Genomic DNA, 14,043 nt, shown 5'->3' with positions numbered 1-14,043 from the left:
GATGTGGTATGGATCAGGAAAGAACCTCTTAAATTTTGATTTGGACCCCGATCACAGGGTGGATCCAGGCATTTGTATCACTGTCTTTGGCATTTTGAAAAATTGCATTTTTCCAATTTGGTGCAAATTGACAGAAACTAAGGGAACTGTTGGGTCATGGTGGAAGTATGAATGCCTTCTGGTTCTTTTCATATTACATTTTTCTTTCCCTTGTATCGAAAAAGTGACCTCAATAGCCCAGAGGGTGTCCACTTGATTACCCCAATGTCCCCAAACCCTGTTTTGTCTCAGGTCCAGGATAGACACTTGCCCTATTTGAATGGATAATACAGTATCCTGAACAGTCAGATCAGCTCTATTACTGGATGAGTGAGAATACACCCTGTAATGTAAAAGGTTTAATACTCTCTTCTCAGTATGTCTGCATTTAACTGTTTTTGCTTAAAGCTACAGTGCGTAAAATATAGTGACATCTAGAGGCCAAGTTGCATGTTGCAGCTGAATCCCCCTCACCTCACCCTCTTCTTCCAACCATGAGAGAGAACCTGTGGTAGCCTTCAGTTGTCATTAAAACTCAAAGTTGTTCAGTTTGTCTAGTCTGGGCTACTGTAAAAACATGGCAGCCTCCTTAGAGTGGACCCCCTCCTGATGTAGATATACATTATCTAAATACAAAGGGCCCATTCTAGAGTAAAGAAAACAACAATTCGTACAATTTAGAATAAACACTCGTGAAAACATCCTACATCACCAGGATTGTTTTTAATTCACTTTCTGCCAATGGATAATTTCACCTAAATCTTACTTAACCTTTAATGTTGCAGATCCAAATAAAAATCTGGATTCATGTAATTGTGTTTTTAGGGACAGGTGGGCCTTGGTTGAGGTGTATGTGCTTTGCTGAGTTCCGTCCTGGTTCTAAATAGAAAACCTACAGAGGGAGGAATGCTCTGAACCGCTGAACGTGTGATTTGTCTCTCGATCACAACAGATCTGAGTGTGCATGACGCGGGAGAAGCGAACAGGAAGCAGGAGAGTGTAGTTCTCTAAGTGGCGGCAGTCAACGAGGATGTGGTGATTACTCCACAGCTGCTCACACAACTGAACCGAGGTCGCCCACCAGCGGTTGAACGTGAACATCGTGTTTCACTTCGGACTCGGGACGACGGGACGGAGACTCGGACCAGTTCCCCCCGCAGCGCTAGGGTTCTCCTGTGGAAACAGACGTGGGGGGACCTCGCCATTAGTTCGACTAATGAAGAGTTCAACGAATTAAGAGCGCGGGAACAGTGGGAGTCTCGAGGACGTGACTACAAAGGACAACAATACACAAACCGCAGAGCTCCAGACTCAGTGGAGCCAGCAACTTGTGAGACGTCCCAGAGCCGCAGCACGACCCCCGTAAGACTCCCAACTTCTCAGTCCGACACAACCTTCCCCAGCCCCGCAGAGCAGACATCGTGTTCGCTTGATGCGGGTTCCCCTGGTTTTTATTCCACTTTTTTATCCCCGTGATCATTTTGCTGCAACTGTCAGAGCTGGACAAAGTTGGTTCATTCGGAACACTCTCGGATCAATGCGCAAGGAAAGTGAATGAATGAGAGGTTAGACACGGACTGTGTTGCTTTTTTAAACGTCATAAAACGGCGCTTACATTCCTACTTTTAAGTTCGTATTTTACAGTAAAGGAGTAAAAACAGATCCCCCGCAAAATGCAACGCTAAAGCGAGCACTAGTTTGTGTGGATGGCGGAGTGATCTGCACTCTGCCTCTCCAGTCTACTAGTCTCCAGGAGCTTGAGGACATGGCACGGGGGAGACGGAGGGAAGAAGCCGAGGAAAACCAAAGGAAATCCCTAAAGAGAGTAGGAGCCGCCGCTTAAACGTGGACGGGAACACGCGTAGCCTCGGGTCGCGTGTATTGCTGGACAGGTATGTGATTTGATAGCTGTTGGGTGGAAAAGAGCGGAGGTGAACTTGAGGGAGCTACATCAGTAGTTGTTCGCTGCGCAGGGGCTCGCCGCTCTCCTTTCCCAGGGCTGGGCTAACCGCTAGCATAGCTTAGCTTCAGTTGTGAGAAGTTCCCAAAAAGTTTCTGGAATGGAGGAAGAGGAGGGCGGCTGAAGTAACCGCGACCAGTCGCTGAGAGGTGGGACAGTCTGGCGCACAACGTCAGGGTTTAAAGAGGAAACCGTGTCTTTTAATGTTCGTCTCTGCTGGTGTCAGTTTTTAAAAGCGTCTGACTGTAACTTACAGCTAAGTTGTTAACGTTAGCTTAGGGAGTTAGCAAACCCTCGAGGTTGCTTACATTAGCATGCTGCTGTCAGCTAATGTCGCTCAAATAATGTTGGACATGGTTGCTTAGTTTTTTGGTGCTGCAGCTAAATAATAGCATCACTTTGCGCAGTTTTTAATGCATGTGTAATGTGCGATGCGTCTCTCCTCCTGCCCTGGGTGGGGGGGGGGGGGGTGCCTGCTCCTTACCAGTTCGATCTTCCATATTTTCTGTTCCCGGTACTTCATACTTGTCAAGTTGTTCAGACAGATCTCACTCAATAAAGCTAAGAGCTATTCTTGACTTTCCGAACGTCTGTGCGGGGTCCCATCAACACGAGGATGATGGCAGGGTTCATTAGTGTAAGTCATGAGCGTCAAACCTGTGATGAAACATCTACCCTATGCGGGCCAGTGTATCGGCGATCTCGGGATGGATTTCATTGTTTACCACCTCTAGGTGTCTTCTTTTCCAGTTCGTAAGGAGTGGTTGGGACTTTGGAAAGAGCTTCAGGGGACACATGATCTCGGTATTTGTTCTGTAGTTGAAATTACGACCCGGCTCTTTTAAATATTTGGAATCCATGGAATTACTAGTATCTTTTGTGGATTGTAGTCTTAAAAAAAACTGGTGAGGCTGTTCAATAAGGGGCATTTTCGGGACATCAATTCTCATTAGACATAGTGAGTCATGCTCCTTGTTTTGTAAACCCCATATGATCAGGCTTTAAGTTGAAGCCACTGATAGTTGCAAGTCTGGTCGTAAAAGCTTCTCCAGTCATGTCTATAAGCTCTGGCCAGTCAATCATGGGCTTCATTTTCCCCACCAACCCTTCTTTACAATGTGACTTTTGTATAAGTGTGGTCAAGGTTGATTTGGTTTTCAGCCTTTGATGAGGGAAAACACAAAGAACTATCAGTGTGAAGTCTTGTTTGTAGAGAGGGATCGGCTTTATCTGAAAGATTAGTCATTGAGATTCAAATCAGCTTTTCCGTTAGTCGTCAGTTCAGGCGAGTTATATCTACCACGTGTTGTTTAAACAATATCTTCCTACGTGTTTCAGAACAGATCGGACCTGTCTTCAAGTTGAAATCTGTTACTAGACATTGCTCACCCAGCAGTGAACTGATGAATCACTGCTGATCCAGTCTAAAAGAGGGCTAGTCAGGCCTCTGACTGGGCAGGCTGTGTGGAAACAACGACTGAATCTGGTGAACATAAGAAAAGAGAAACTCAGAACACAGACAAGCTAATAATTCCTGTGTGTGCCTACATGTCCTACTTTAGGTTTCTTCTTTCATGTGCACATAGAACAATAAGCAGTGGAAGTGGGTGCAGTGCTGTTGGACAGCTGTGTTCTGGAAGGGAGGGATGGGATGAGGGAGGAAGCAGCTCTTTGTGGTCACATCCTTTTCGACAGGGGCCGGTTTCACAAGCCCCCCAAACAGCTGCTGCTGTGGGCTACATGTGTTTGTCCGCTTGCTGCGGCTGCATGATGTAGATTGAAGTGTCGTATGTCACAGCATGATTGGTTTCATAAATGTTGGGTATTTGTTTAAAATACGCTGTAAAAATTCAGTAGCATTTGGAAATAGTTAAGAGGGGCAGTCATTGGAGAAATCCTGATTTAATGTAATTTTTTTACGGTGGTGATTCTATAATTTATTGTTTTATGATTCATGGTTGAGTAATGCAGAAGTGACTGGTGTTACTTTTACCAACAATCTGTATCATATCATATATAAAACACTAGAGAACCAGAGTTTCTCCATTCATCTTTTTCTTACAAATCTGACTTAATATTTTATTCGAAATCAGATTAATAATATTTTCCTTTCTAAATACCAAGCAGTACATTGTCTCCTTTACCACTTAACATGACCATATCTACAAATAACTATTTAATTGATACAACTATCCCTTTATATTGTAATGAAAATCATTTCGGCTGGCATCTACATGTTTTTCTCATTCACTTTCTCTGCATGTGTTGTTTCAGTCTATACATTAAATATAGTTGAAATGACTAATGTAAACCTAAATATGAAAATGTAGGAAATTTATGAATCTTACTTTTACCATCCCTAGTAGCTTGTGGGATTCAGACCAGTGTTATTCTATTTGATTAGTGTATTAATCAGTATGTTTACTTTGGACCTTAATGTGTATGTTCCACATGTTGGCACTACAGCGTTTCGTATTGGTTGATACATATTGTCATTGTAATTATTGCCTGGCAGAGCAGCTTGCTAGCTTCTCATGTCATCTATGTTATGTGGCACTAAGAGTTTTGTCTTTTCATATGCATTATCTGCAAGTTCTCTATATAACACCTATCAGATCATTGAGCCATCTTAGTTTCAGTAAGACTGACGCTCTGTGACTGATAAAAAGAGGACAAAGGGCTTTTTGATCAGCCTGATGATTAAGAATAATGTCAGTCACATGCGGTGTCATGCTTGATTTGAAATGCAATTATTATTTTCAACTCTTAGGATTGCTTAGTTCCTGTTCTCTAAATGTAAAGTCTGACAAATCACATCCACATATTTGCTCTATTTTCAGGTGGCTGACGGAGCAAAAATTCTGACTGTACGTTGGTTTGATAAGTAAGCTCGGAGAGGACCTGGGAGTTGTTGATGAGAACTGGTCAGTACCTTAATACTGAACCTGTGGACTTGCACCAGTGAGACCTGCTGCAACGTGTCACTCTGACAGAGATCCCGATCTCCGCTCCTGCAGCCTGCACCCCCTCCCTCCATCAGTGGTGGTGACCCAGCTCCGGACAGCTTGCTGCAGGGCCCTTCCTGAGCAGCAGCAGCTGCGTCCTGCTTGCTGACTCCCCTCCCTCCCCTGCTTCCTGTCCTTGGTCAGACAAGGCTAAAGCCTCCTCTCCCCTACCCCACCCATCATCTCTGTACCCTCTCACATACACTCAAGCGGTTTATTTTGTTGACTACATTCTCACACACCGGTTTAGGCTACTAACACTATTTGGAGATCAGCAGCAAGGGACTCATAGAGCCCTCGGCCCCTTTTGAAGTGACCATCCTACAGAGTTCCTGCCTGTTACCAACACTACAGCCATGACCTCCATGTCCAGTCTTTTCTCCTTCACAAGCCCAGCAGTCAAAAGGCTGCTTGGCTGGAAGCAGGGAGACGAGGAGGAGAAATGGGCAGAAAAGGCTGTGGATGCGCTCGTGAAGAAGCTGAAGAAAAAGAAAGGTGCCATGGAGGACCTAGAAAAAGCCCTGAGCTGCCCGGGACAGCCCAGCAAGTGTGTTACCATTCCAAGATCATTGGACGGACGGCTACAGGTTTCCCACAGGAAAGGTCTTCCTCACGTCATCTACTGCCGAGTGTGGCGGTGGCCCGACCTCCAGTCCCACCACGAGCTCAAACCCCTGGAGGTGTGCGAGTACCCGTTTGGCTCCAAACAGAAAGAGGTCTGCATCAACCCATATCACTACAAGCGAGTGGAGAGCCCTGGTAAGTACTGGTGTTGTCAGGGTCTATGTTATGTGTTATACTAGTGGATAAATGGTTGGCCCCCATAATCAAGTAGGTTAATTAACCTATATTGGAAGTTATACTTAGATATGTACATTTATTGGCATAATTGTTTCACTGTGCTGAAAAACAGCATCACTCTTTTTTAACGATTGGATAGAACACTGGCTTTGCACATCCCCTAGCTAGAGCTCTGAGTAAACTGTGGAGCTGGTAAACAAATCCACTGAGGTCAGGAGGCTGTCATCACACAGGCTTGTTCCACCGACCCCCTCCATTTCACAGAAAATCAATATCACTAGCTCTTTTGGAATCTTATTAGATTATATGCCTCAGGCACTCCAGATGGGGTGTGGCATCAGAGTGGCTTACTAAATGCATAAACCACTCAGACTAAACTCCCAGCACTTTCCCATTACTACCCCCTCCGTCCTTCTCCCCACTGCACCACATACATTTATGGAAGACCCCGGGGGCAAACTCTCTGACATTATACTGGTTTGCAATTGCCTGCTCTGTATTGACTGGTTCAGGGATATGGATCACATGTTGGTCAGGAGAGACAGCATAATTTGTCATAATTTGAAACAATGCTGGTAATTGTGGATGGGCAGCCTTGGAACCGTAACACGGATAAACTCTAGCAAGACAAGACATACTGTAGGTTGTATATGTTTTTATGTTGTAACAGTTAAAGTTCTTAGTTATGTTAAGGTTATTGGTTGTAAATAAGACCTGCCTTGATTGAATGATAGTAGATTTGGATCATAAGTATGCTGTCCGTCTTATGTCACAAACACATAAGCCAAAAGATCAGGTACTTCTTCAGCTTAAGATATATAGACTTCTGCTGGCCCGACAGTGATTTAATTATTGTAAATATTACAGCTGAAATGATCAATTAGTGCAAGGCTTTAAAAAAACACACCAATATCAGCTTCCTCGTTATTAGAAAATGCTGTTTTTTGTTGTCAGTTTCCCAGCATCAACTCAGCCTACATGTAGATAAAATCACCCTTTTCAAACCATCTCTTATGGCCACACATGACTGAGGTGCATTTGCTGCATTAACTGAGTGGGACTTGAAGCTTCTACGTGTCCAGGTCTCTAGCTAGCGGCTACCGATAGCCTGCATGCGAGGTGTTCAGGAAACATTGGTAAATTGTATCATCAACCTCTGAAAAACCTCAAGGACTAGAAACCATAGGCATCTGAAGATTTAATTTGAAGTGGTAGTTCATTGTGAAGTGCTTTTTGTTTTTTCATCGGATTCATTAAACAAGAAACAATCTGCTGCACCACTGAACATTGTATGTGAGGACACTGGCTTCATTTCAGAGAGCATGTCCATGGAAGGTTTCATTCAATAGCTTAATTTCCGTTATCAATAGAAAGGATGCATACACACCAGGTTTACTGGTTGTGTTGTGTTGTGTAGGCATTGTCACCTTACATAAAATGTCAAGATTGTTTTCTAAGTTTTAAGAAATTGTACTTATGTTTTTTGATTAATTTTCAACAAACCCACTTTCCCTCTTTATTTATTCTATCATCCAGTGCTTCCTCCTGTCCTGGTACCACGGCACAGCGAGTTCAACCCACAGCATAGCTTGCTGGTACAGTTCCGGAACCTCACCCACAATGAGCCACATATGCCCCTGAATGCCACCTTTCCAGAGTCCTTCCAGCAGCCTCACAGTGGGGGCGGCAGCAGCGGTGGAGGAGGCTCTTTCCCCATCTCTCCAAACTCGCCCTTTCCTCCTTCTCCAGCCAGCAGTGGTACTTATCCAAATTCTCCTGCCAGCTCGGGGCCCTCCAGTCCATTCCAGCTCCCAGGTACAAGATGTACTCTCATTTACCTGATCCTAGAAAAGATGCCAGACTATTGTTTTTCTGGATGTTACTGTTGTGTAGCCATCGAGAGCTAATTAAAGCTGCTCTTGGGAGATTTTTATGTTTAAAGTAAAGTTGGTGACAAAATTCCTTCAGATTACTCACACTTTCTATGTTTATCATTCAAACAATTTCAGTCTATGCTTTTGAGGTGCAATAAATTGAAGCATTAACTTAGTAAATGGTGCACTTGAATATCAAATAAATCAGTCGTCTTCCTTACTTATTAGTTTAAGCATGAACATGTTAAGTTAATCACTAGGTAATTCTTATCAAAGCTCTAACCAGGCCATGTTATTATATTTATCCAAATATAAAAGGCTAAAGCTCTTAATAAGAAACAAAAAAAATGCCAGCTAACTGTTGGCTCCTGGCAAGGCCCTAACTCAGTGGAGCAGGAAGCCTGTGTCTCACTGTTACTGACTGGAGACAGAACAGATATATTCACATAAAGCAGCATCATTCTTTCCTGTTCAATAGACGTGGTTTATCGAAAAAATCATCCTTGACTGTTTTTGTTATACTCAGTTGTTTGATTGGATATTGGTGTGTGGGTCTGCGTGTCTGTGTGTCTTTGTCTGTGTCTGTGTGTGGTGACTATTGCTCTAATCTGCTCCAGTCCAGATCTGCTGATGCATCTGGTGGCTTTAGGTAGTAGTGCAGAAAAGGTTTTTAATGGTAATTTAGGATTCAAGCTTATTTGTGTTGAACAGCGCTGATCATCATTGTTCTCATTTGTGAGCAACTGTAGAAATCTTTTCAATGCAATCTTAGTGGAGCTTTTCTAAAAAGATTTCCCCTGTGTATCGCATTGTGGAACTGAAAGCTCATATTGCCTCTCTGCTGGGAATGGGTTAGCATGTGGCTTAGTAAGCAAGGGATATGTGTAATCGGACACCATTTCCGGGGTACAGATCCTGTGATGATTGTTGGAGTCTAGGGAGCTTCTGTGTGTGTGTGTGTGTGTGTTTGTATGTATGTGTGTGTGTGTTTATATGTGTGTCTCACAGACCATTTGCCAGCAACAACAACTGGTCTCATCATCACTAACTGCTCTCTTCATGTCTCAGCTGACACCCCACCCCCAGCCTACATGCCCCCTGATGAGCAGCTTGGCCAGGAGAACCAGTCCATGGAAACAAGCAGCAGCGTGGTGCCGCAGAACATGCCCAGAGGAGGTAAGCAGGGCCTACATTTAGACTGACAGTCATAAAGATGACAAACAAAAACTTAGCAGTCTCAACAGTGAAAGGATTACTTACCTGCCAGACAGTCATTTGTGAAGGCTTATAAAAACTCTAGGCGATGGACAGTATGTCAGGAATATTGATGGAATTTCTTAAAACTTTGCACAATTAAAAATGATAGGAATTTGATGGTCAAAGATCAGTGTCACCTCACAAAATACCTCTGGCAATATATCACATAATCAACTCAAGTATTCATTATATTTCAAACAAATGTCCTAAATGAGGAATTGGTAGCGTTTATACCCAAATGTCAACTTCACTGTGACATCATAGTGTTCTGCAATCAACAGTTCTTTATTCCAATAATACCAATTACTTCTTTATTTATGAACAGAGGAAAAGATTATGACCCAATAGAGTCAAATTACTTTAAAAACTATGTCTGATCTTATATATGTTTGCAGTTTCCCAGTCTTCCCCAGTTATACTATAAATTGGTGTGCTCTTTATCTTCTCTGTCTATGACCTAATAAGAGAACTAAAAGGAATTTGGGAATTTGAAGCACAGTAAAGCATGACCAACAACATAGTCCTTATTTGGAGTCATGTGTTTTTAGGAGAATCAAATCCAGGCCGTAGTGTCGGCTGCCACAATGATAATAGAATTGATATGTAAAAGTCTAGGAAATGTATTGTTAATGTAAACCGCCTGCTGTAATTTTCCACTTTATGAAATAGTTTCCATAACAACGAGAGCAGTTAATGAGCAGCACATTAACTGCTCTCATCCAGTTTCACCTCGTTAGTAAATTAATCCAGTCCCAGTGGTTTTTATAAGTGTATATAATATACCTGCATACTGAACGATTTTATGTTACGTTTGGGAAGAATTTCAAACCTCGTGGTCATGGGAAACGCACTGTACACTGTATACACTAGTTACAGCTTCCTAGAGAGAGCTTTATGCAGAGTGGTGGAACAGCTTACTTTCCCCGCTGCAGAAGGATGGAGATTTACTTCCTTTTAACCATGTTGGCTCTCACCTGATTGCGGCCTTATATATCCTGAGTTTGTTTCCATCCATGGTGTTGGCCCATCAGAGTGCACTCTGGAATTATCCTGAATTAGCAAACGCAGAGCACAGTCAACAGACTGTAACTTAAATATATTTCTTTGTCCGATGCATGTTAACTCCCTCTGGAAGAGAGTTTGACTCACCTCTGTTTGTGACCTTCTGTTTTCCCAGATGTGCAACCAGTAGAGTACGAGGAGCCGAGCCACTGGTGCTCTATTGTCTACTATGAGCTCAACAATCGTGTAGGTGAGGCTTATCATGCCTCCTCAACCAGTGTTCTCGTGGATGGCTTCACTGACCCTTCAAACAACAAGAACCGCTTCTGCCTCGGACTTCTATCCAACGTCAACCGCAACTCCACAATCGAAAACACCCGTCGACACATTGGCAAAGGTAAACCAAATGCTCACACACAGAAGGAGAGGCAGATTGGTTAGATACTTTGTTTTAGTTTGTAGTAGGGCTGGGAGATCGAAATAATTATAGCAAAATAACTTTTCCTCAATAGAAATATAAGACATGGTCGACAGAACTAAGGACAGAACTAAGGATCAGGACAGACACATTAAAGGTTGTCCTGTCAGAGTCCATGTCAGTCTGTTTTAGATATAAGTCACTTGTTTACATGCAGAGAAATGGGCCTCAGTGCAGCGGCACCGATTTTGTATTTATATCTTGATATATATATCGATATCGACTGATATGACAAAAATTATCGTTATAAGATTTTCTTCCATATCTTCCAGCCCTAGTTTGATTATTAGTTTGAATGTCCTGAACATCATTTGTCTGTTTCTGTTTCCCAGGTGTGCACCTGTACTATGTGGGAGGGGAGGTTTATGCAGAGTGCCTCAGTGACACCAGCATTTTTGTCCAGAGCCGCAACTGTAATTATCACCACGGCTTCCACCCCACCACTGTCTGCAAGATCCCCAGTGGATGTAGCCTCAAGATTTTCAACAATCAGGAGTTTGCTCAGCTTCTGGCCCAGTCGGTCAACCACGGTTTTGAGGCCGTCTACGAGCTTACCAAGATGTGCACCATTAGGATGAGCTTTGTCAAGGTAAGAGCTCCAAGTAAAGGACAGACGGGGACTGTATAATTAGTCTCATTGGCCATTTTCAGAGAATGACCGACCATATCTACACAAATGGGTCTGGACTTTGAGTTTTCCGTTCACTCATGAACAACGCTGCATGAAATTCTCCACACGTGTTTGCAACAGAACAGAAATCTCCGAACCATTAAGTTGAGGTGTGGTACAACAGGCAGTCATCAGTGTCTTCAACGTGTTTGACTGTGCTTTTTTACCCTGAGATATTTGTTTTCGTTTCGGTCGTTTTTGCACTTGACATGTGTTAGAAACGTCACATTCAGTGCATGTCTGAAGGCAACTTTAGATTTTTGGAACTAGAGGCAAATTTCATCATTGTTGCTCACTGTTGTGTCATTGTTTCTGCCTCTTCTCAGGGCTGGGGAGCTGAGTACCACCGACAGGACGTCACCAGCACACCCTGCTGGATCGAAGTGCACCTGCATGGACCCCTCCAGTGGCTGGACAAGGTCCTAACACAAATGGGTTCGCCTCTCAACCCCATCTCCTCTGTGTCCTAATGATGGACTTGTGGAGCTCGGGAGACCCTTTTTTTTACCTTCTACCCCCCTCAGTGATTTATAATTTAAGGTGGTCTTAACGGCTGAACTGTTTACACTTACTTTGGGAAGGGATGATGAAATCTGGCTGAAAAATTCAACAGCAGCCAGAATCCAGTTGTTGAAACTGAGTAACATTACAAGCCGATACCTGGAGAAAGAGAGGAATAAGGAAATCCCAAGTAGCAGTAACGACATGGACACACTACTGCTTGACAATGTTACAACACCTGCAAGAATTGAGGGCTCTGTTGTCAAGCTTGAATCTGTCAAATGTTCATTTTTGCATCAAGGTTTGTTTTTCCTCAAATGATTTATTCTCTGTATGTGTAGTTTTAAGTGAAGCAGAACTGTTTCACTAGTCTGCCTTATGTCTGACTGATGAATTGGATTTTTACCGAACTCCTTTCTTACATTGTCGTCTCTGTGTCAGATATTTACGATTTATGATGTAGACACAATTATGTTTACCATTAGGCTCAGATATAACAAATGCTTTCTTTTTATAGTCTCTACTGTTAGAAATGAACACTGAGCTACTGCCTTTTAAGAAAGTTATGTATGCCAACCTGATAGTTTTTATTGTTGGGAGATCAATCACTGAACAAGTATAACATGCCATAAGCTAACAACAGTGTGAATGTTGCATCTATTGCAATATAAGTAGTCATTAATGATATAATCAGACCGTGGACGACATCATTATTACTGATTCTTGTTTGTACTCATGTTCAAGTAAGAGTGACTGTATTTTCCATACTCACTGTATTAACAATATTGTGCACTCGTGGATTTTTTGGAGGCATATTCAATTTTGGCGTGGGTACCAAGGCATTATGTTGATAGATAATTGACTTCATTAGCTCAATGAAATAAACAGGTTATTTGGTAACAATGATTGTTTATTCTTCTGTCCTCAGCAGAAACCTGAGCGTTGGATGTAAATGTGATGAATCAACATGGTTATGTACATCACAGTAACAATTACACTTGGCATGTGTACAGATCTAAGCTGTGATATACTGTGTTAATCAAAGACTGGGGATGGCTTTCCAACCCATCAGCATTCACCTGCCACTTTCAACACTGAACACTGGTCTACTTTTGATTATTCTTGTTTGAATAGCTGATACAGATTTAATTGAACACAGATAATAGCTCTAGAATAATCTAACGTCACCATTGTTAACTCGTAAAAACATCACACTAAACAAATGATGCTTTTTTTTTCAAACTGAAAATGTAAAATACATGTAGCTTACAGTATATTTCTGTTTGATGCATAGCTTTCATGACATTAATAAATCACAGTAATGTTCCATCAATTTATTGCGTAAAATTATAAAATTATAACTCATGTCATGTCATGGCCAGACAGTGGATTTGCTGCTAGTCAGGCATGGGACTTAAACTTTGTAATGCATTCAAATGTAAAGATCCTGCTGTGTGGAGGACCGTAATAATTACTTGAACCAAGGAGGTAATGTTTTTACCCCTGTCCATTAGTTGTTTGGTTTACATGTCTTCTTGTAAACAACATTACACAAGAACTACTGGAGGGATTACCATAAAACTTGGTGGAATAGTGCGGTATGAGTCAGTGAAGAACTCATTCAATTTAGTTGCGGAACTGGATCAGGGGACAGATTCAATACTTTTTTCACGTTTTATCTTAATTTTTTTTGACTTTCCTAGGTTATAATTCATGGTTTTGATGAAAATCACCAGTGTGGTCCAGTTGGCTGACATATCAGTGTGCAGAATTTAGTGCAGTTTGAATGATTCTAACTATAATTCAACTATTGAGCCCCGGCCGAGGTTATTGCTCTCCTGAATGCCACTGACACTTTCCAGTTGAGATTGTCTTGGACAGAACAGTTAAACTTTAATCAAACAGCTGTGTAACCAAGTATAAGATAAGTCTAACTACATGATGCCATAATTGTAGGTATTCTTCAAGACATATACCAAACAGACTTTTCTGTATCTCTTTAAACCACCGAGCTTGATAATTAATGATTATTAATCTCTTAATTAATTAACCGTTTCAGGTTCAAATAATGAATTAATGGAATAAATCTAACTCTGGCCTCATTTCTATAATAAATTATGAAAGACTAGGCCTTTAAATGCTGAATAATAAATTCACTGCAATAACTAAGAGCATCAGAAACATAAAATATGCTTAAGTCATTTAAATCACTCGTAGTTCAAGAGACTCAAGTTTCACTTGCTTTTGGATTAAGGGAAAACATTTTCTTCTGACGTTTTACTTTACATAATTTTGTCCACGTTAGTCTAAAGCATTATCACATGTCCCAGTTTGTACCGGTATTACTGCGTGTGGGCGTTATTCCCACAGTACAGTGTCATGTCAGCACTGGAACCAACAAGACAACTTCCTATTGGTCCACGTTGTTATTTACCGTAAACCTCCTAAAAATGGGG

At 42.0% G+C, this 14,043-nt stretch overlaps 1 protein-coding gene across 3 annotated transcripts; it reads left to right on the top strand.

Annotated features, from left to right (window-relative positions):
* The first annotated feature begins 1,050 nt into the window (after nt 1-1,050).
* smad5 (SMAD family member 5) lies at nt 1,051-12,490 on the top strand. 3 transcript variants are annotated; one of them, XM_053428998.1, is made up of 7 exons: nt 1,051-1,401; nt 4,840-5,763; nt 7,342-7,620; nt 8,748-8,855; nt 10,114-10,335; nt 10,749-11,005; nt 11,413-12,490. In XM_053428998.1, exons 2-7 carry the CDS (start codon nt 5,361-5,363, stop codon nt 11,554-11,556), a joined length of 1,413 nt encoding a protein of 470 aa, XP_053284973.1. In that variant the 5' UTR covers nt 1,051-1,401; nt 4,840-5,360; the 3' UTR covers nt 11,557-12,490. The 3 variants fall into 3 exon arrangements, with proteins under 3 accessions (XP_053284973.1, XP_053284972.1, XP_053284974.1); XM_053428997.1 differs by lacking the exon at nt 1,051-1,401 and adding an exon at nt 1,408-1,931; XM_053428999.1 differs by lacking the exon at nt 1,051-1,401 and adding an exon at nt 2,013-2,148.
* Nucleotides 12,491-14,043: the final 1,553 nt, after the last annotated feature.

This window comes from Pleuronectes platessa, chromosome 8 (genome assembly GCF_947347685.1).
Source record: "Pleuronectes platessa chromosome 8, fPlePla1.1, whole genome shotgun sequence".
In the NCBI taxonomy this organism is placed as follows: Eukaryota; Metazoa; Chordata; class Actinopteri; order Pleuronectiformes; family Pleuronectidae; genus Pleuronectes; species Pleuronectes platessa.
This window is presented reverse-complemented; position numbering and strand designations above follow the sequence as displayed.

What these genes read in the sequence shown, in the direction of transcription:
- smad5 (XM_053428998.1), top strand. Translation starts at nt 5,361, where the DNA reads ATGACCTCCATGTCCAGTCTTTTCTCCTTCACAAGCCCAGCAGTCAAA. An exon ending in CAGTCCATTCCAGCTCCCAG is followed by an intron (nt 7,621 to 8,747) that starts GTACAAGATGTA and finishes TTCATGTCTCAG; the next exon opens with CTGACACCCCACCCCCAGCC. An exon ending in CCGTCGACACATTGGCAAAG is followed by an intron (nt 10,336 to 10,748) that starts GTAAACCAAATG and finishes TCTGTTTCCCAG; the next exon opens with GTGTGCACCTGTACTATGTG.